Source organism: Lasiodiplodia theobromae, assembly GCF_012971845.1.
Source record: "Lasiodiplodia theobromae strain AM2As chromosome Unknown scaffold_29, whole genome shotgun sequence".
Lineage (NCBI taxonomy): Eukaryota > Fungi > Ascomycota > Dothideomycetes > Botryosphaeriales > Botryosphaeriaceae > Lasiodiplodia > Lasiodiplodia theobromae.
This window is the reverse complement of record NW_023336494.1, coordinates 450656-471985: the sequence shown is the minus strand read 5'-3', so window position 1 is coordinate 471985 and position 21330 is coordinate 450656. Positions and strand designations below refer to the sequence as shown.

The window sequence follows — 21330 nt, the reverse complement described above, 5'->3', positions numbered from 1 at the left end:
GTAACTGTTCATCCACTTACAGCCGAGCAGGGCTGACCTGGCTCTTCATACTTGCCTTTTTCGGCAAGTTTTGCTCGGCTACGAGCCGAAACCGGGACTCGGAGGTTGGGCCGGTGTTTTACTTTATTGTCTCTTTTTCTTGGTGCTTCTTCTGCATATATTTAAACCCTGCCGACCTAGGGCGTAATGATGGAGAAGAGCATTTCTTTCATTACATATACGCTTTCCATGTTTGTACAATGTTTGGTTGCTGAATCATCTTGTATGGAGAGGTAAAGCGGGACGTCTTCTGCAGGAGTCTTCATGGCCGCGATCCCGGGAAATGCCCAGATCGTTCAGCACGTGAATATTATCGATGAGACATGATCGTGTGGTTAAGTTTATTGCTTGCTGCGAGAGTCTACCAGCTCAAGGCTCCTCTATTCATGATCATGAGCTGCACGTGCCAAGGAGCAACGCCAGACACTACCATATTCACAGCTCGGAGGGTTCGGTGCTCATTGGGCCCCTACTTCATTTTCTCGAACAAAGTCGCTGGCTGACGTTGGCTTGACGCACAGTGACGCAAGTATAACCACATTTAACCTCACCAACGGAAGACACAACCAACACCATTCAGCTTACAGCCGGGTTGCATTGCTGAAAGCATCTAACATCACCCAATCCAACACAACACAATTCACATCGGAAAAGGAGAGAACACAAAAATGGCGAGACCAACAATCCACGCCAACGACCTGGCCAAGATCACCACGGCCATGCAGCGCGTCTACAGGTACCCGGTCCCCGATGCCACCGCCCCGGCAACAACTCCATGGACACCACCCCCGGCCTCGGCAGGCCACCGCGGCCGCTACCTCTGGACCGACGCCTTCGGGGTGCTCAACTTTCTGACTTTGCACCACCACCACCAACACCACGCCAACACCAACACCGACAGCGGAAATGGGGCCGCCACGACGACAACGAAGACGGCGCCCTACCTCAGCTACGCCACCGCGCTCGCGCAAACCGTACACGACACGCTCGGCCGCACGCGCGACGGCTCGGCGCGGCTGCCGGGCGCGACGGACGCGGACCCGACGGGCGGCGGGCTGCGCATCGGCAAGGAAGAGGCGGACGGCGCGGACGGCGACGGCCAGTACCACCACTACCTGACGCTCTGGATGTACGCGCTGAACCGGCTGGCCGTGGCGTGGCGCGGGGCGGAGGAGCAGGGCGGGCAGGAGGAGAAGGAGAAGGAGGCGCGCAGGTGGAACGGCTACGCGGTCAGGCTGATGCAGGTGATACACCCGGCCTTCGTGCACGACAGGGCGAGCGGGCGGCCGCGCATGTACTGGAAAGTGAGCGTCGACCTGAAGAGGCCGCTGGTCTTGTCAGAGGGGAACCTGGATCCGGTGGACGGGCTGGTGGTGTGCAAATTGCTGAGGGAGTTTGAGGGCGAAGATGACGTGCTGCGGGACGAGATGCGCGACTACGAGAAGATCGTGGCGACCAAGTGGAAGAACTACGCCAGCACCGATCCGCTGGATCTGGGCATGACGCTGTGGACGGCGCATCATTATGCGGGCAAAGAGCAGTGGGCCACGGCGTTCGCGGACAAGGCGAAGAAGGATTTGAAGGTGCTCGTCGACTGTGGCTATTTCGAAGCTGGCATCAAGAGGAGGCTGGCTTTCCGGGAATTCGGAACGGTTCTGGGCATTCGCTGTGCACTCCAACAGGAGCCGGGTTGGGAGAGGGAGGCTGAAAAGATAATCGCGATCTGGGAAGATGCGGGTGTTGTTCCTGAACCGAAAGACGAGGCAGCGGGCAATGCCAATGCATCCGCAGACCTTGCGCCCATTACTCTAGTGATGTATGCAGCTGCGCTTGACCCTGGAGGTAAGTTCTTGCTCTCCGCCTTGTAAGACTTCATCTGATCGTCTCGAAGCTTTCAAGCGAACCCCATAGCATGCCCCCGGATTTGCGTGCCGTCCTCCAGATTTTGATGACGGACGCAGCACCGTTACAATGGAGGTAGAAGCCGAAAGCATGGGGTAGATGCTGCTCAAGCTCCCGACGGTGGCTAGAACACTGAAGAACCTTTGACGATCTCATCACGTCAAATCGGGATCTAACCTTGGTGTTGACGATCCAAATCTGTGTTGATGATTTACCAAATAGCTACCACAACAGCCGTTTAGGCGACCGACTTATCTCAGGTGAAGCTTTAATGAGAGCCTCAATCATGAGATTTTAATAATAAAAATTTGTCGGGAAGTATTCGGATTCAATTCGATCATCTCTTGATTTTTTTTTGATATCGAACGCTGTGTATGATTTCGAGGTAAACATGGGCTCGTTCAAAATTACAGCGAGCTGAGTTGTCAAAATTACATTCAAGCATACATCGTACGCGGCTCATCAATTTTCCTTGGCATGGCGACACTCCTCGTACCCGGCAAAGCTGTGAACTTTAATTAGAGTGGACCCATTATCGACAGCTATAGTGGAGGCCTCGCCAAGATTTACAAAGCAAGATTGTAGATTCATCAGTAACGCGTACGCATGCTAAGATGCGTTCAGCGGATGTCCCCGTCCACATGGCAGCCCAAATGAGCACTCTGCTAAGCGGAGGCTTAACCGCAGTCTCGACCGGGCCGAGAAGACAAGGGGCGGGCTCCTGACAATGAGGCAGCCGCAAGCCAAGAGGTTCGAGTAGGGTTCTGATACAGGAGTAATGCTGGGAGGAGGAGCGTAGGCCGGCAAAGCGGCGCAGCGGGCTCCGAGTCGTGCACGTTATAGTTCGAAAGAGCCGCGAAGCGAGGCAGAGCACGGAAGTCGCCTCAGCCTGAAACGTATGCGATGCTTGCCTGACCGGCACGTCGGTCCAAATGGGTCGAAGCCGGTTTGTTCTGCTACCTGCAAGTGTCGGCGCACGGGAGTCAGTAGAAGGGGGTGGAGGCGAGTTCCTGTCAAGGCCCCACAAGAAGGAATATCGACGGCGTCGAAGAAGGCGGAAGAGAGCCTTGGCAGACGTCCTTGCTCCCTGTGGCTGTGCGGTAGGTGATGCCGAGCTAAGCGGTCAGAGGAGGGCGTGGTATGGGGAACACGTCCTCCGCAAGTGTGCAGCCCCTGAGCCGCAAGACGGTAACCCGTAGCACTGGTTGAAGCATTGCGATCAACTCGCACAGAGAGACCCCACGGCGCGATGCTCAGCGATCGACGTCACAAGCAACAGCGGTTCGCGGGGGAAAAAAGGGCGGTCCCCTTTCTCGTAGCCACGCGGGACGCATCAGGCGACGTGCCGAGCGCAGGGCAGCGCAGGCGTAGGAGTGGTGCGCGCGCTTGGTCCACCTTGGTCCATCCTTTAAATAGCGTGCTCAGATCCATGCTCGCCATCATCCAATCCCCAGGACGGATGGCATGGCGCTTGCTGCCAGGCCGGAGAAGGCAAGCTGGCCTGCAGCTTGCGGGATGGCGGGAGGCTGTGAGTGGACGGGGGCGCTGATGAGGTGGCGGGCCAGGAGGGCGGATGGGAGTGATGTGGATGGCGCGCGGGCTCGACGCCGCGGGCACTCGTGCTCGACACCGAACCGTGGCCTCGTAACGTCGCCGACTGCCAAGAGGGAAGGCGTGTGCGGGAGAGCAGAGCAGAGCAGCCCGTTGATGGCAAGGCTCTCTGCCCACCGTGGGCGGCATGCCGAATCCCGGGCCATAATTAGCAGCTGAGCGACCGGAGCGATGGGTGGATTTTGAGCCGCGCGCACGCGCTGTTGGACGCGGAGATTGATAGAAGGCGCGCGGGCCTCGCGCGACCACAATGCACTTCCCCCTTTGGGACGCCGCGGGATGACTCGCGCGGCTCAATGCGAGGGCGATCGCCGGTGTTTAATTTGCACGCAGAACGTGTGATGATGCGACGCGCGAAGCATCACGGCCGCCAGATTAAGGTTGCCCGGCGGTCTGCCGCCTGCCGCGAGGCTTGTCTCGCCAGGCGCGTCGTGAAACACGAGCAACCACAAACAAACAGAAACACCATCGTCGCCATCACCGTCTGCTGACCAGCACAGTCAGCTTCGGTGCCGCCGACGGTGCGACGTCGCCGCCGCGCCACCAGATGAGAACGGGTGGAGTGCAGTCGTCAGCAGCCTACGTCTCTACTACACCTGCCAAGACGGCAACGAGCGTGCGTCGTACGAATGGCTTGACGAGAGCCGCCACCGCGGATCAGATCCACTGCAGATAGACGTGCCGATTGCACGATAAGACGCACGGTGAAATGAATGCTATTGACCGCAGGCACGCTGCGGCTGTAACTACTACCAAGCCTGGCACTTCCCGCCGTGCCCAAATAACAGGTATATCAGCTTTCGAAGAGAAGAAAAAGAGTCATGGCATCGTGACAGAAGAAGATGAAGTGATATCGCCTCCCATTGTTCCGCAAACGCTTCTACCCAGTTAAATGGCCTCTATTGACAACATGTGAAGCTCCGCGCCCCGATCCCGGTCCGGAGTCAAGAATGCGAATTGTTTTGCTCCACCAGCCCGTAAAACCGTGTCGCGCGTCCCGGGACGGGTGAGAGCGAGAATTGAATCCACAGAAAAATGCAATTGAACTAATCCACACAACCAAATCCCCTCCTAAATTTACTTGCGGTAGTGGGGGTGGCCGTGGTGACGGTGCTCGCGCCTGTGGTGCGCGTGAGGCTCGGGCGAGCGCTTGGCCCACTGGGTGACGACGGCAGTGGCGTACTCGGTGACGACCTCGGTGATGATGTTCTCCTCCTCCTCAACAGCCGCGGCCTTGACGTCGCCGACAAAGCTCTCAGCCTGAACCTGCGCAACGGGGGTCGACGTGACGAGAGTCGTGGGAATCTGGGTCGACGAAGCGGCGTAGGTCGGGGTGGGCGTGACCTCGAAGCTGGTGGACGAGTACGAAGTGAAGGCGGTCGAGGAAGACTCTTCGGTCGAAATCTCGACGGACGAGGACGAGCCATCCTTGCCGCAGAGGTAGAGGGTGGTGTCCTTGGAGGACTCGGTGCCGTGGGTGGCCTTGTCATCGTTCCACAGGTTGTAGACGGCGTCGCAAAGGGCCGTCAGGGGACCGCAGTCGACCGGGGTATCGGCCTCGAGGTAGAAGCCGCCGACGTAGAAGGGGCAGGCCTCGCCCTTGCAGTTGACGTTGGAGATGTCGTACCAGAGGTCAGGCTCACCCGAGGAGCTGTAAGTGTACTCGTACTGGGTGATGGCACCCTCGCACGAGTCGGTGGTGCTGAGCTTGATCGAAACACCACCATTGCTGGCGCTGCCGTCGCCGACCATGTGGTACTCCTCAGACCACTGGCCACCAGCCTTGAGGGAATCGGGGCCGAGCTGGCCACGCTCGGTATCGGCAGTCCAGACATTGACGGCGCTGTCGCAGTTGTTGATGACGATGGCCTTGCCAACGGCCATGACCGAAGGGAGGGCGGCGAGCAGGGCCGCAGAGACAGAGACGGACTTCTGCATGGTTAGGTTGTTAAATTGGACCGAAGTGGTGAAAGATTGAAAGTTAAGGTGGCTGCGTCTTTGAGGGAATGTGTTGCCGGGAGCCTTGGAAAGTAGCTAGAGAGCCAAAAGAGTGTGTGCAAGACCCAGCTTGGAGCAAAAAGACAGCAACGTGGAGACGGGTGAGGGCCGAGTGAGAGATGGGCGGTGCGCGGTTTATGAAATAACAAGGAAGCGGACGTCTTTGCGCTAGCATAGGGGTCGAGCGGCGCCGGCGAATAACGCGGGCTAGCGGGCAGGCTCAAAATTGAGCATCGCCGACGGCCATGGGTGGAGGTCTGGTGGCGGGCGCGGGCCAATGGGGGCGCATGCGTGCCTGGAGCGCCGCTCGGGCTTCTTGTTCGAGCTGCACGCTGACTGGGCCCCCTGACAAGCGCCCGGTCTGTGAGGAGGCCTCATTTCAGCATTTTTGCAAAGGCCTGCGCGGCCTCGGCCAGCCCAAGAGCAGCTGGTGCCTACGCTGCCGCAATGCGTGCGTATGCCTGAGCCCAGCGCCCACGCGATCGTCCCGCCCCATGCGTGCGCCCAGCATCCCAAGACGCAACGGCTCTCCGCCGAGGCCTGACGATCGACAGGCACCGCTGGCCCGCGCCCAGGAGCGCGAGCTGGCGCTTCTCACACCGCGCGGCCAGCGCAGCAAAGCCACAGCGCAGTACGAATAGGATGCAGTCAGCGCCGGCGGTGCGACGCTGGCAGCTGACAAGAGCATCGGCCCGGGGCGGGTGCGGTGCAGCTCCGGCGCGGCGACGACGTGGATGTGATGGGGCTGCATCTCGAAGGCAATAAGGGTGGAGCATGTTCCGACGGACAGCGGTTCCATTGGCGGCTGGGTATCGATAGGGTAATCTTGTCATGTATCTGCAAATCTGGAGACAGAGTTTGGTGGAGCGGCAGGGCTGGCGGCAGCGGACGACAAGCCGGCCAAGGCTACCGGCAGCTCCAACGGCGCGGCGCATCGATTCGTGCCAGTTCTGCCAGGCACAGAGATCCGATTCGCCCTCTCGGCGGGAGAGAACAACGCAGACTTTTCACCAGGGCCGTCCTTGGTTCGGCAAGGCCCGATCAGACCCACGCCCACGACGCCGGCCAAGCTGAGAAACCCCCGGGTCCAGAAGCGGTCTTTGGGTCCATTTGCCGACGCTGGAAGGCGAGGAGAGGCTGCATGGGTGGCGGGCAGAAGGCCAGAGATCATGAGACGGGATGAGGTGCGCTCGCATGGCACGGCATCTTGGTTGAAACAGCCAGGTGCGCCGTAAGAAACAGCAGGCGTGCCAATCAGCGCGAGACATGCATCGCGCGACGTTGTCGCGGGGATGGTGCGGGTGTTGAGATGCATGGCGTTGAACAGCGGTGCGGCAAGGCTGCGGCATTGGCTGCACGTGAGCGGCAGTGACATCACTGGGCGCCAGCTCCGGCGGGACAAGCCACCACCATGCTCTTCAACCCCGTCGCCCACCTCCCCACCTTCAACCCGCTGGCCCTACTTCGGATGGCCGGTGCCATGACGTCCCACGCCTTCAGCCTCTCCGAGACGCCCGATCTCGCCGGCAGAGTTGTCGTGGTCACCGGCGGCTCCGCTGGCATCGGCCGCGAGTTCTGCGCTCAGCTGCTTCTGCACGGCGTCGCCAAGATATATGTCCTCGCCCGCTCCGAATCCAGGTTTGCCGAGGCCAGGGCCGAGTGGTCGCAGAAGCACGCCCTGGCCGATAGCGACCTGGCTGGGCGCGTCGACTTCATTCGCTGCGACCTGACTGACGTGGAGGCCGTGCAGCGCGCTGCCCGCTCGCTGTCGGAGCGCCTCGATAGGCTCGACATCCTCATCCTGAATGGTACCTGCTGTTTTTATTTCTTCTGTCTGCATGCAGTCAGCACACCGCGACTAATGCCGCTCAGCCGCCCTTCCTCTGTCACCCGACTACCAGCTCTCGCCCCAGGGCGTCGAGCTTCAATTCGCTGCCAACCACCTCGGCCATTTTGTCCTGACCAATCTGCTTCTCCCGCTCGTTGAAAAAACTGCCTCCGAGCATGGCCAAGCCCGCATCCTGACCGTCTCGTCATCGCTGCATCTTGCATGCCAGGAACTGAGCCTGCCGCTCCTCACATCCCCCACTCCTACCAAGTCTCCTGCCGCCCTGGACAGTTTCTGGAGGTATGCACGCACCAAGCTTGCGAACATCCTCTTCACCCGTGAGCTGGCCCGCCGCCTCGATAACATGGGTCTCTCCAACGTTTACGTGAACTCATTCTTCCCGGGTAACATCCCCACCGACGCGTGGGATTCTTGGAAAGACCTATTCGGCACTTTGGTCGGTACAACAGCCAAGAGCGTCCTCCAGCACGTTAGCCACACGCCCGAAGATGCCGCAGCCACGGCCATGTACCTGGCCGCAAGCCCGGATGTCGTGTCCAAGGGCCTGAAGGGAAAATATTTTGTCCCCATCGGACAGGAAGAGGAGACCAGCACTGTTGCAAATGACAAGGATCTGCAGAAGAATCTCTGGTACTGGAGCGACAGCAAAGTTGCCGAGACCTTGGGCAAAGGCTGGCAGAATGCGTGAACGACTTCATGACATAATATCAATGAACTAACCTGCGTTAAGATCTCTCTAGAGTGTTTCTGATCGCACTGTCTCGAGTACTTAGTTGTTATTGCAGGAATTTATGAAGTATGCTCTTTGAATCCGGCAGTGAACGTTTTGTGAGGCTCCGAGGACCCACCTTTCCCTAACACTTAGCTCAACATCTATATGAGTCACAAGTGTAACATTCGCTCTTTGTAGCCTTGTCCTTTGCATTCAAGAACGAGTGTCATGCTTCTGCCTAGCTATCACATATGTAGCCGAAGGCTCTCGTGGGTTTGTTTTTTTGGCTAATGTCATGGGTAGTTGAAGCTATCGTCCAGAAATGTATGTAGAATTTTTAATTCGACATCCTCGTCCAGATGATAGCTTCAACTGCCCATATGTTGTGAGAATATCTCTGAAGCATAGTAACACTTTATTCTTAGGCCCTGGTACTCTTCCCGCTAGCCTTCGAAATACCTGTGTATCATGGGAGCGAAACACATGATAGTATGCAGATGATGATCGAGCAGATACAGAAGCCAATGAAGCACCAGAACGCATCTGTCCATATCAGGCATTCCGAGCCATCCCGTCCATCACGTGGACAAATCTACTGCTGGTACTTATTATGGGTACAAACCAGGAATCACCGCCAAGCTTATGGGATCTCGCGCCCTACTTTAGTATGCGTAACCAAGTAGCGCAATCCCAACGTCTCCCCTACCCATAAATTCACCGGTTTCTTGTCCACCCTGCCGCATCATTGATGGCATGCATTGATTACTGAGAGATTTAAGGTAGAGGTCAAGAGGTGCACACGCTGCAGTCCCCCATCACAACATCATGCAGGTTGCCGTCTACACAGCTTTAGGCGTCAAAACTACGGAGAGCCGTTTCAAGCCTTTATCGATATGGCTCATCTTTAATGCCGTAAGACGGTACACAAGCACGTACATGAAAGCAGAATACCGACCTAATGCCGGTGCTCTTGTGATTGCTCCCGTCATTCGCTCTTTGGAGTGGTCAAAGCCTTGGAGCCAGCCAATACTCTAACTACATTTCCATCTGTGCGAAGCCCCGTGTTCTAGAGCCTGCATAGTGTAAACCGTGTATAGAGCTGAGAAGACGTGCGTCTAGTGCCAAGCAGTGACGGTCAGTTGGCATGTTGCAGATGCATGCGTGAGCCCGGGTAAGTAAGTACCAAGGTGACCGGTAGCAACATCCACACAAATCAAATTGGAATTTCAGCAAGAATCCCTGAAGACCCTGCAAGCACAGTGCCTTCCGAGTGGCAGGCTTTAATTATAGCATGAGTTTTCCAAGAGCACATGGGCTGATTCGACGCCACCAGGCCGGTAAAGCTGGCTTATAGCGTTAAGCTAGGTCGAAACTAGTCGCATCTCGGATCTTGGTGCTTGGAGATCAAGCACTACGCTGCACTATTGGCTGTGGCAGTGCGCGCGGATCGGGAGTGCAACGGTCCATCACCTTTTGACGCAGAGAAGCCTCATGCGTATCGCGGATGAGGCGGTTGCACTATCAGAACAGCGGCACGCAAGCTCCAACGATCTGCAACGTACATGGGCGCCCATCCTCCCAGCTCCTAGCGAAACGCGGTCTCACGCGGACACTGTTGCTCTCCGGAGTGGCACCCGGTCCCCACCGAACCCTTCGCGCCCCTTCGAGTTTCAAGGACCTTCAGTCTTTTTCGTGGTGCGGATGCTGTGACACCAGGCCGCGTCGCCCGTCCGCTCGCGCACCCGCCAAAAGTTGCACGCTGCTCTTCCCGATGGCCATCGCTTTTTACTTTTCTTCAGGGCTTGGCCCCACGGGTCGAACTGCTGCTGTGCGACGACGACCACTGCGATGGCGTGAGCTCCCAGACGCATGCAGCAACTATCTCTCGACATCCATCATCCAGGATGGATGAACTCAAGAAAAAAAAAAGGCCGTTGGGGGTGGAGAGAAGATCTCGGGCAACGAGAGTTGTCGATCTCCACCAGACGGCGACCCGGACGAATGCCTTCTTTTCTCCACCCGAACAGCTGCGGCACCGCCAGCCGAGAATGCCACGCTCCCTGTAGGACTATTCCCTTCTAGTAGTCCGCCGCTAGTTCCTCGTTGTTCCGCCCCGCAAGGATGGGGCTGGGTCTGTGCAATCTATACCGCCTCGGGCTACGAAGGTGGCAGTGATGTGTTTGACCACGCTGTCGGTGCCCGAGCTACTTCAGATAGGGACAAGAAGCAACACGTGCGGTGGATATGTCATCCGCCTGGAGAAAAAAACATTCGTGGATGACCTAAGGTATCATACGGCGATAGGCCCATGAAGTCCACTTTATTTCCTCTTTCAAACGGTACTAGGGGATAGAAACATTGCTTTTTCCAGCTCGTATTGAGATATGACATGTCTCTTCTTTTCTTTTTCTTTTTGCCCTCGGCAGCCGCGAAGCCCAGAAACGCGAACTGCGAGAGCAGTTGTGATAAACCTACGTTAACCGCAAACGGGTGTTCTCGGTCAAGCATGGGCTTAGTGGGTACCCCCAGTTCAAGTCCAGGTTTTGTTTTGCTCTGACAAGCGATACCAGCCCGGTTCCGCGGCGGGGATGGTCCCTCTGGTAAAGGCTGGGCGCTCGCCAGCGTTCTGGACTCCTGCTGCGGCTACAGCGGGTAGCAGGCAGAAAAAAAAAGGAACAATCCACAACTGCCATCCATGCATAGTGCGAATCGGAAATCTCGGGGGACGGCGGGCTGGCTCCACACGCCGATAGGTTGATTGCGTGACTTTTTCTCGCTGTACGACATGTAGCTTTTCTGCATTCTGACTTTTAGAAAGCAACAAATCATCAACAGTAGTGTCGGTCGACGCAGGGTTGTTGCGTGCCGTACCTGCTGCTCTCTGCGTTCTGGCTGGGTACTTGGTCGTCAAGGTGCGTCAGCCGGTGAGTTTCATAAGGCGCCACTCCGCTATGATCAGCCCAAGCGTACCTGGCTCAGGCAATCCGGAAACGTTCCCGTGAAACATTCCCGACGGCGTGTCGTGATGCCTTGTCCGGCAAGAGATTGCCAGTATAAGCTTTTATGGAGTCGTCGCATGGTCATCCCAATCTCCACAATCAATAAGAGCGAGCTATCAGGTGGTGTTTTCCTACTCGCCGCAACCCACTCCTTGCAATCGAGCGCATCCCTCCAACCATGTCAGAATGCCTGGCGCAGACCGACCATGACGTCAGTCCAAAGATGCGGTGTGCATGGGTGAGTGCAAATAATGCTACACGTATAGGCGAACGGAGTGAAGCAGGCATCGCACACGCACATCACGCAAATGACAAGGTGTTGAGAGCCGCAGTTGGCGCGCGCCGCGGGAGCAAATCGTGGATGCAAAAAGGTTTTTTTTTTCTTTTTTACGTATCAATCATGTTCCATTTCCGCCGCCGAAGGCAGAAAGGAGCAAGCGAAGAGCACGCTATAGCCTCCACCCGAAGCTCCTGGAATGCTAGTGTGGGATAGGGATATGTAGGGATACGCGCGGGAGCCTAAGCACGCTTGCCGTTGATGGCCTTGAGCTCGACATCGCTGCCAGGGCGTTAGAGAGAAAAAAATATCGGGGGAGCTTGCGCAGGACAGGGAACGTACAAGACGAGATCGGCGTTGGGCGGAATGTGGCCGGGAAAGCCGCTAAGGAAGAAATGGGTTGTCAGCACCGCCACTCTGGTTGCAACGATCGGGAGAAGCTTGGGGCATCAGCAGGCCGTAAGAAGGGCCGCGGGTGCGGATTGGGAGCCGACAACCCGCGCGTTCCTGAATTCGCACAGGGGGGACAGGGAAGGCTGGACTGAAGATGGGAGGAAAACGCACTTGGCACCATATCCATAGTCGCTGGTGTCTGGTTAGCTGCGTCATGGGGCGTCTGCTCGGGCCAGGAACATACCTCGAGATGGTCAGGGTGGCCTTCTCGCCTAACGACATGCCCTCGCTGCCGCCCGCGCCGATGATGCCGTCGTCCCAGCCTGGATCCAATTGGGTCAGCGTGTGTGCTCGCGGCGCAAGGGGGCCGCTTCGCAGGAGACGGACCTCTGATGACGCGGCCAATTCCGATCTTGACGTTGAAGTCGCCGCGGCCGATGGACGAGTCGAACCTGGTGGCAATTGGCATCAGCCCTGACTGAGGAGGCGGACGCATGGCGGGGCTCTCACTTCTTGCCCTTGGTGTCGGGGGCGTTGGCGTCGAAGAGGTAGCCGGTGTACTCAATGGTGACGTCGTCGCCGGCGCGCGGCCTGTCGACGCCGTTACCGGGAGCCAGAGTGTGTTTGGTGACAGTCATGGTTGCGGTGGTTGTGTGGTTGTGGTTGGAGCGAGGTGCGGCGGCGAGGGCGGGGAGGCGGCGGCTCTTTTATATTGGGACGACGGCACTTTGGGCAGCTGGGGCACTGGGGCCCTGGGGCATTGGACTTGGAGCATCACGTCAGGAGGCTGCGGTGCAATGGTACCATCACGTAGAGGCGAGTCGTGAGTTCTGGTGCCCGCGCTCGCGTGGCGGCCGAATGGGGGCGCTTGGCGGGCGGCGGCGCGCAGAGCAGCTTGCTGGACGCGGGCGGCCGAATGGCGACAGGCGGAGCTCTGGTGAGCTGTGTGCTTTTTCATCGAAGCGCGGTTGACGAGCGAAAAGCGGGCGCCGCTTGTGTAACGGCAACGACGCTCTGCAATTGGAGACGTCGGAGCTCTGGCGGCGCAGTGCGCGCCCGCCTGAGAGAACACGCCGGCCACCCTGCGATCTGCGGGCGAGATCGACCACAGCCCAGCGCACCGCTCGCAGCCCACGTGCGGACAGTGGCAGAGCTGCTGTCTCGCGGCTGGTCCTGCCAACCGCTCTTATCAACCGCTGGGGTGCACGCACGCCGCCGCGCCCCATCACACTCAACTCTCCGGAGGCAGCACCCCGCTCTCGGGGCAACCCAGCGCTGCGGTACGGGTCATCCAATGGCCGGGTCGCCCAATCACTGAAAATGCTCCTACCATGCGCGTGGCTTCGCTGCGGGCCTTGCCGTACTCGCCCCCCTCTGTCTGCCGGGATGCCAACCACTGTCATTCGTCCACCCACCAGCTCCCACCGTACATTTGCCCCATCTGGTTCATTACCCACGCGGAAGCTAAGCCCTGCGCGTGCCGCATTCCACCACCCCCCGGCCTGCAATTCCCCCCGCCGCCGCAGTCGAGTTCACGCGTCGAGCCGCCCTGCCACCTCTGCCGCACTCACCCTCGCCAGCGCGATGCCGGGGAAGCGCGCGTCGCCGCCCTCGCGCCCCGCCTGGAGGAAGAACAGCTCGCGGATGCCGGTGCGCTCGAGGAACTCGGGCAGCCGCGCGTAGTTGGTGGCGACGTGCTCGACCTGGTGGCTGTCGTCGGACAGAGTAAACCGTCCGCCGAGCCCCAGGAATACCTGACAAGGGTTAGGCCCCTCTAGACGAATATCCTGCCTCATACGTACCTCGCAGATCTCGCTGGTCGGGTACGGCTCCAGCAAGCCCTTGCGCAGCCCGGCCGTGTTCAATTCCAGCAAGCCGCCGTAAGCGGCGATGAATTCCAGATTGCGCTGTATCCTGCGCCAGACTCCTGCCCACTGCCGGAGCTTCCGGTTTGGCTCATCGCTCAGCAGCCGCACCAGGTCGAAATGCCCGACGATTGGCGGCCGCAGCGCCTGCAGCATCTCGAGCTGCGCGTCGAAGTAGTCCTCGAACAGCCGCTCGTCCGTGCCCCCGGCTCGCGTGCGCGCCTCGCTGTACATGGCCTTGTCGAAGTCGATGGGCACCGTGTGCATGTGGTGCACCGAGCCGATGAACAGGTCGAACGCATACTTGTCCTGCAGCTTCGTGATCCACTGCCGCGACTCGGGCTCCCGTATCCACTCTGTTTCCATGCCGATGAGGATCTGGATCTGCGACCGGTACGCCTCGCGCAGCCGCACCGCTTCGCGGTAGTAATCGTCGAAGAGCTGCGTGAGCCCCGCCGAGTCCAAGGTCTAGCCCAATTCCCCGTGTCAGCCTCACCGCTGCCCGCATCTCCGCGAACCAGACGTACGCACTTCCTCTGGGTAGAGATCTCCATCGCCGCGCGGAATGTGCTCCGTCAGCGCAAACGTGTGGAATCCTTTGGCGATGGCTGCCTGGACCATCTCCTCAAGCGTGCCCTTGGCATGGGCGCAGAACTGCCCCGAATGGCTGTGGTGGGAGAATGGCATGGTCGAGTCGGTTGCAGGGTTGGAGTTGAGGAGTTTCTCGCCGAAATGAAGGTGGGGTGCGACCTGTGGTGGGGCACTGTGCAGGGAAATCGAGGGGCCTCTTGTAGGGCTGCTGTCACAAGCTCAGGGAAAGGCGCCCCATACGAGACGGAAGGAACGCACCGGACAAGACGAGTGGCTGACGCCTGCACAAGGACCAGCTCTCTGAAGGCGGCACCCGGCACTGGCAGATCGCACCGTCGGTCCATTGTCGGTAGATGCGACCCGCTAAGATACGAACCCTGCTATCGCGCTAACCTTCTATTCCCTTGAACATCATTCTAGAGCCTGTGGTGAGAGAGTACTGCATCTTGTTGCATACTTCCGACTTTCCGCTACTCTCTGGCGTCTTTGATGTTGAAGTGCCAGGGCCGTAGCAAGGGCCAAAAGCGGATCGGTAGCGTGAGGATGACTACACCGCCAACCAGCCATTATTGAGGGGTCCTTATAACCAAAGCGACATAATGTGTAAAGTTTAGACCCCTAGCCCCACCGGACAGGTGCCGATCAGCTGTCTCCTGCTCCAGAACTCCGGCCACGTCGCCTTCCAGCAGCTGGTAGCTCTCCCGTCTTGACTTCAGAGAATAGCGGGACCTAGCCGACCCAGACCTGTCTTACAACAGATATTGCCCTACTGCTATGAGCGGTTAAGCCCCTATCGGGATGCTCTGGTGCAATTCTTGATTTTACATCTGCGTCTGAACGTCTACTTCAACTCCCCATGGAGATGTTAGAATATTTTGAAAAGAGGCAAGGCGAGAAGACAAGGGCCCCTAAACCGTTACCCCACAAGGATCTTGTCTAATGCTGCTTTCTACTATGCGAATCCTTCCCGCTGTGGATGGCCGCCACACTGCGTGGCCGTTACACTAAAGGTGACCGGCATTAGCGTCTTTCATGGAAGCGATGTTGATCAAGGGCTTCATGCGTTCAAACGGAGGAACACGGCAGTTCCACCACGGTAAGTGTCCCGCAGTATACCAGAGCTTGAACGGTATGTGTTGCCGAGCCGATAGACCGTTATGGACATCCCGGACTCTAAAGCCAAGGCTTTTTGCGCTAGCAACGGCCTACCGGAGAGTGGTGGCCAGTATGCGAGGTCTGGGGACGTTCGGCGGCTGTCAAGTGGAGGCGGGGGCCCAAAACTTACACCTCATATTGTTTTTGCGCCGATGCCACCTCAACAACGGCCGGTTGGCGCAATGGTAGCGCGTGCGCCTCCTAAATAGGACTAGCAAGCGCAAGGTTGCGGGTTCGAGTCCCGTGCTGGTCGTAGCAGGGGTTGACCTTCGGGTGAGCTTCTTTTTTGCCTTTTTGGTCCTCTTTTGCTACCAAGCGGCTAGGGCAATTGACACCAGGCCTCTCTGCGTCCAGTAAGTGAGAACGGAGGCCCAAAAGCTTCCTGACAACACGGTTGGCTCCTATGGTGTTGCAACTTGGAGCGTGGCAGACTGGGACAGTGCGTTGTTCCCCTCCTTTTTGTTTTTCTTTCAAAAGGCTTTCTTTAAACGGTCTCTGGCGCTTCGGTTTACCTTCTACAAACTATTCAGCAGTGGCATAGATAGACAGACGGAGGGAGTGACCAGAGAAGGCTGCAACATCAGCTTGGAACACCCGCCCTCTTCTTATCTTATCGTAGATCGTTTAATCTCGCTCCGAAGGGGTTTTTGGGCGCTTGCTGCTATGCGGGGAAATTTTGTTACCCAGGAATGGGTGGAGGGTGAGGCTTAGCTCACCGCCACATAGCATTAGATGAGCCGTGCCGCCAACCTACATGCTCTGGTGTTTGCTGCCTAGTATTGCACAAGGCTCACTTTGGGTATGTACATGACATTGGACGAGTCGTGCCCCCAACTCCCATACTCTGGCGTTTGCTGCCTTGTATTGCACGAGGCTGTGTTTAGGTACATGAGTCATCCAGTCGCCGCATCTCACATTTATACCAAACATTCGCAACATTGGGCATTTCAATTTTAACACAAACCATCCCCAACCATGTCGCCGCCAGCTGCTAAGAACGCCCGCGTTGGCGTGGGAGTTTTCATTCTCAACGATAAGAATCAGTTCATTATTGGCAAACGTAAAGGCAGCCACGGCGCCGGTAGGTTTGAGTCCTCCATTATCAAGTTATCACGGCGTCAGGTACCTCTGCGCGGTCAGCCCGCCAAGCAACCGCGCTTTTTTTCCCCCCAGACAAAGCCATACCTATCACACGAAGATTGCATCAGGCTGATCCCTGTACAGGTACCTGGGCACTTCCAGGCGGTCATCTCGAATTCGGTGAGGGTTTTGAAGAGTGTGCTGCAAGGGAGACGATGGAAGAGACTGGGCTGGAGACGACGGACGTGCGCTTTTTCACGGCAACCAACAGCGTCTTCACGGACATTGGGGCTCACTACGTAACGATTTTTATGACGGCAAGGATAAGCGGCGAGAAGACGGAACCCGAGGTGATCTCATTAGGCACCATTTCTTGGACTGCACTAACAAGTACTTGCAGAACCTCGAACCAGAGAAGTGTGAGATGTGGAAATGGGTAGACTGGGAAGAGTTACGGACCATGGCAGAGAAATTCAAATCGGCAGGGGACGAGGCTCCGAAACTCTTCTTGCCGTTGGTGAATCTCTTTGACCAACACCGGGGAATCAGCCTCTCACAAGCGTAGTTCCACGATCAGATGTTCGGCGCTCTTGCCGTGAGAACCAATGTATCTATTTTTGCTGCTATTTGACACGCTCCGTACTATAGTAGTTATGATTGTGCTGCCTTGGCCTTATCCTTCTCCAACATCTTCCTCCGTGCAGCCAAGATCATCTCTTCACGGCGGCGCTGCAGATTCCGCTGGCGCTCTGCCTTGTTCTGCGACCACGAGGGCTTCTTGGCTTCCTCTAGCGGCGCTGCATCCTCGTCTTGGATCTTGGACGCAAGCTTGTATCTTGTTATCAGGTCAGGCTGGGAGGGCGTCACGACGGGTTCACGCTGGGCGGGGCGAGCTTGGGCTTGCGGGGGCATAGGCGGCTGGAAAGACGGAGGCGGCTTTTGTAGATTGTCAGTCAGTCGTTCGTTGGGTAGAGGCGAGAAAATAGCGGCATACCGTTTCCAAGCCCCTTCCGCTCAAAACGCGCTCCGTAGTGGCAGCGACGTTGTTGCCATTGCGCGACAGATCCCACATGATCTGGCGGCGATCGAGCTGGGGGAACATCTGGGATATCTGCTCGACGGCGGCGGGGTTCACGCGCGGGGCGGCATTTCGGCTCCCTGCTGGGCGTTGCTGGCCCTGTGCAGAGGATGGCGAGTTGTACCAGCGGAATATGAGGAAGCTGACGACAATTATGACGAGCAGCTGCGGGATGTTGAGGGTGCTGCCGCCGTCCGACATGGGTAGAGGCGGCGATTCGGCGCGATTCCGAGACGGGGGAAGCGGGGGCGCGTGGCGGGGAAATAGGGCGGACGACCAGAGAGCAGAGCGCGATGTCAGTTGCTCAAGCGCGGTTGATGGCGGTCGACGTGGGCGAGAAGGTCTGAAAGCGGGCGCGGTGTAGGGCGGACCAAGTGTCGTCAGAGCGCGGAAGTCAGACCCCTGCCGCATCACCAGCCAAGTCTGTTTGAGCCAAACCGGACCCACCGAGCCATCCAACGGGACCAACAGCGCGCCAACAGCGCAGTCTCACACACGACAGCCGATGACAGTGGGACGCCGACCTCAGCCGCACAGGGCTGCTGTGGCTGCAGGCGCGTCGGCACTTCACTCTCTTTCTTGCCGCTTCGGGTAATTCTCTGACTGCCTGCGTCGCCGTCTACTGCCGCCTCGTCGCTCTGGCGCTACTTCAATGGCCTAGTGACCGCTATTTCTCCGCCTTGAGAGCACATGCACCGCCGGCTCCGAGATCGCTACATGGACCGCGACGCATTCTAGACCTGCCGGCGGCTTGGGAGGCTGCGCGCATGAGCATACAGCTAGCCGTTTTACGGAGGGCAGATGCCGACGGAACGGCCTTATTCAGCCGGCTGGGCCCGAGGTGGATCGGCGGCGTGGGGGAGCGACAAGCTCGTGCAACTCGAGCGGATCGCCAGTCAAGCATTTGCTGCTGCTGCAGGGAGCACTCGCCGAACGCTTGCCCGAGCTAGAAGCCGCCATGCTGTCGCAGAATTGTTGTCCCCCGCGACCGCGACGGCTTTCCCCACGCCAAGTTTTCCCACCTATCAGCCCGCACAGAGCCCCGCCGTGGGGTCCAGCATTCTTCCGGCGCGCTCATGAACGCCGCACCTCATTTATATCCGCCATTGTTCCCCGCCATTGGCCTTGCTAATCCTCCTCTCCTCCTTCTCCTCTACTCCGACCTTTCACTCACCAGCCATGGTTACCATCACACACGCAACCACGCGCGATGTGCGCTTTCCGGTGCGCTAATCTGCCCGCTAACGCCCGTCACGCGCCCTCGACTGACTCTCGTCCAGACGTCTCTTGACAAGACTGGCTCCGATGCCATGAATGCTGCCGGCGACTACTCGGCCGCCTACTGCATCCTGCACACCGACGGCCAGTTTGAAGGCCATGGCATGGTAGCTCCACCTCTTCTCTGGCTTTGAAGCATGCTAACTTCCCCAGACCTTCACAATCGGCCGTGGCAATGAGATTGTGTGCCAGGCAATCAGCCAGCTCGCCCAGCGCGTGCAGGGCAAGTCCCTCGAGAGCCTCGTCGAGAACTGGGGCAAGACGTGGAGGTATCTGGTTGCCGACAGCCAGCTACGCTGGATTGGCCCTGAAAAGGGTGTCATCCACCTCGCTCTCGGTGCTGTCGTGAACGCCATCTGGGATCTGTGGGCGAAGACGCTCAACAAGCCCGTCTGGCGCATCGTCTCCGAAATGTCGCCCGAGGAATTCGTCAAGTGCATCGATTTCCGCTACATCACCGACGCCATCACCCCCGAAGAGGCCATCCAGATCCTTACCGACGCCCAGCAGGGCAAGGAGCAGCGTTTCAAAGATGCCGAGGCCAACCGCGCTGTGCCTGCATACACCACCAGTGCCGGCTGGCTCGGCTATGGTCGGGAAAAGATGAAGGGGCTGTTGGAGGAGACGCTGAAGGCAGGATACAAGCACTTCAAGCTCAAGGTCGGCACTTCGATTGACGAGGACCGCACCCGTTTGGGTATTGCGCGCGAAGTCATCGGCTTCGACAAGGGCAACATCCTCATGGTCGATGCCAACCAGGTCTGGTCCGTGCCCGAGGCCATTGAGTACATGAAGCAGCTTGCAGACTTCAAGCCCTGGTTCATCGAGGAGCCCACTTCGCCCGATGATGTCTTTGGTCACAAGGCCATCCGCGAGGCTCTCAAGCCCTATGGCATTGGTGTCGCCACCGGCGAAATGTGCCAGAACCGCGTCATCTTCAAGCAACTGCTCCAGCAGGGTGCTATTGACATTTGCCAGATCGATGCCTGCCGCATGGGAGGTGTCAACGAGGTGCTTGCCGTTCTGCTGATGGCCAAGAAGTTCAACGTGCCCATCGTTCCGCACTCGGGCGGTGTCGGCTTACCCGAGTACACTCAGCACCTTAGCACCATCGACTACGTTGCCGTCAGCGGCAAGCTCAGTGTCCTGGAGTACGTCGACCACCTGCACGAGCACTTCCTCCACCCCAGCGAGATCAAGAACGGCTACTACGTTACTCCTACCTCGCCTGGTTACAGTGTGGAGATGAAGGCGGAGAGCATGGACCAGTTCGAGTTCCCCGGCAAGGACGGCGTCAGCTGGTGGAAGAGTGCCGAGGCGAAGCCCATCCTGGAGGGCGAGAGGATATGAAGTGGCGCGGGCCGCAAAATCTAATGTCTGTTTAACGAAGAAAATATAGATATCATTGAATGTAGCTTCTTGGTTTACTTTCGACGCCTTCCCTTACTAAACCTTGACCAAGCTGGCATGCTCACTAATATCTAAGCACAAGCAAGATAATCGAGTCTCGCCGCTGGCATCAAAGATTGTAGGATGGGTGACCGACGCCCGTTTGAGCTCCTGTGATGGGTGGTTAAAGCAATCGTCATGATTAAATCAAGGGCTACACATTTGCGTCTAGACGATAGCCTGCGCCGTCTACATCAGTCGAGGGCTATGTCTCGTAATTAATGCGAGGTATTACCTCTTCTGGAAGGCTATAGTTACCCCATGTTCCAAGGCCCTGTCATTCGCTCCCGCTAGCCTTCGGCTCTGATACCCATATTGCGGGACACCTCAACAGCCACCGGACCAGACGGAACCCCGAGAGCCGAGTGATATATGCTTCCAGAAGCTCGCAGAGGCTAGTGTCGGAGATAATATAATATACCCCGAAGCGCGAGCAATATTATTTCAGCCTCGGCGGGATGCCGTTGCCTCTGTGAATGGATCAGTCGTATGTGAATTTTGTTCCTTATGCACTTAATTAGAGCCAAGAGCTTGGCTGGATGACTGCAGTCAATACAAAAGCCCAGAAGTAATCTGATATCTGTGAGCGTTGCAAGGTAGAATGCTAGCGCGTATGTAAGCTGCTCGGCCGACGGTTCATCCACCCTATTTGGAGGAACACCATCTGAGCTAGAATTCGAAGATGCGGTTTGCCCCCGAAAGACGTCACCATTCCGTGTCATACCTAATCTCGAAGTTATGCTTTTCCCGTGTACATATGTACTATCAGGTAAAGCCAAAGTATTTTTGTGGGCGTTGCTGTTCAAAGAGTGTTCTAATACAGCTCGATCAGGAAACAGCTTCTTGTAGGAAGCGTAGTTTTCGAGGTGCATCGCAATACATGATCATGTGGAATCGCATGATTCTCCGCTTGGCGGCTCCGCGATGGCCGCAACCCCGCATTCCAGGCGTCGGTCGTTGACGTGATGGTTGATTTCCAATGGATTTCCAATCAGTCCCACTCATCAAGGCTTGGCAGAATAGTTATGCGCAAGGGTTCGGATTAAGCATGAGG

General features: G+C 57.7%; 8 protein-coding genes across 8 annotated transcripts; 4 read left to right on the top strand and 4 right to left on the bottom strand.

The window, feature by feature from the left end:
• Positions 1 to 707: 707 nt before the first annotated feature.
• LTHEOB_8986 (uncharacterized protein) lies at positions 708 to 1950 on the top strand (the record flags this gene model as incomplete). The annotated part of the gene is made up of 2 exons (XM_035518523.1): positions 708 to 1881; positions 1931 to 1950. The coding sequence occupies 2 exons, from the start codon at positions 708 to 710 to the stop codon at positions 1948 to 1950; spliced, it is 1194 nt and encodes a 397-aa protein (XP_035369885.1).
• A 2679-nt stretch (positions 1951 to 4629) lies between these two features.
• On the bottom strand, positions 4630 to 5490 carry LTHEOB_8985 (Antigenic thaumatin domain-containing protein; the record flags this gene model as incomplete). Its single annotated transcript, XM_035518522.1, has 1 exon — positions 4630 to 5490. The coding sequence occupies one exon, from the start codon at positions 5488 to 5490 to the stop codon at positions 4630 to 4632; it is 861 nt and encodes a 286-aa protein (XP_035369884.1).
• Positions 5491 to 6961: 1471 nt separating this feature from the next.
• Positions 6962 to 8087, top strand: LTHEOB_8984 (Short chain dehydrogenase; the record flags this gene model as incomplete). Its single annotated transcript, XM_035518521.1, has 2 exons — positions 6962 to 7358; positions 7423 to 8087. The coding sequence occupies 2 exons, from the start codon at positions 6962 to 6964 to the stop codon at positions 8085 to 8087; spliced, it is 1062 nt and encodes a 353-aa protein (XP_035369883.1).
• A 3542-nt stretch (positions 8088 to 11629) lies between these two features.
• LTHEOB_8983 (Peptidyl-prolyl cis-trans isomerase) lies at positions 11630 to 12418 on the bottom strand (the record flags this gene model as incomplete). Its single annotated transcript, XM_035518520.1, has 6 exons — positions 11630 to 11669; positions 11730 to 11771; positions 11952 to 11972; positions 12025 to 12103; positions 12168 to 12232; positions 12291 to 12418. The coding sequence occupies 6 exons, from the start codon at positions 12416 to 12418 to the stop codon at positions 11630 to 11632; spliced, it is 375 nt and encodes a 124-aa protein (XP_035369882.1).
• An 894-nt stretch (positions 12419 to 13312) lies between these two features.
• On the bottom strand, positions 13313 to 14332 carry LTHEOB_8982 (Histidinol-phosphatase; the record flags this gene model as incomplete). Its single annotated transcript, XM_035518519.1, has 3 exons — positions 13313 to 13534; positions 13583 to 14113; positions 14177 to 14332. The coding sequence occupies 3 exons, from the start codon at positions 14330 to 14332 to the stop codon at positions 13313 to 13315; spliced, it is 909 nt and encodes a 302-aa protein (XP_035369881.1).
• Positions 14333 to 16366: 2034 nt separating this feature from the next.
• Positions 16367 to 17036, top strand: LTHEOB_8981 (Nudix protein; the record flags this gene model as incomplete). The annotated part of the gene is made up of 3 exons (XM_035518518.1): positions 16367 to 16472; positions 16616 to 16821; positions 16872 to 17036. 3 exons carry the CDS (start codon positions 16367 to 16369, stop codon positions 17034 to 17036), a joined length of 477 nt encoding a protein of 158 aa, XP_035369880.1.
• Positions 17037 to 17122: 86 nt separating this feature from the next.
• LTHEOB_8980 (AMFR protein) lies at positions 17123 to 17750 on the bottom strand (the record flags this gene model as incomplete). The annotated part of the gene is made up of 2 exons (XM_035518517.1): positions 17123 to 17407; positions 17466 to 17750. 2 exons carry the CDS (start codon positions 17748 to 17750, stop codon positions 17123 to 17125), a joined length of 570 nt encoding a protein of 189 aa, XP_035369879.1.
• Positions 17751 to 18728: 978 nt separating this feature from the next.
• LTHEOB_8979 (Mandelate racemase/muconate lactonizing enzyme) lies at positions 18729 to 20177 on the top strand (the record flags this gene model as incomplete). Its single annotated transcript, XM_035518515.1, has 3 exons — positions 18729 to 18773; positions 18830 to 18934; positions 18981 to 20177. The coding sequence occupies 3 exons, from the start codon at positions 18729 to 18731 to the stop codon at positions 20175 to 20177; spliced, it is 1347 nt and encodes a 448-aa protein (XP_035369878.1).
• Between the last annotated feature and the right edge of the window lie 1153 nt (positions 20178 to 21330).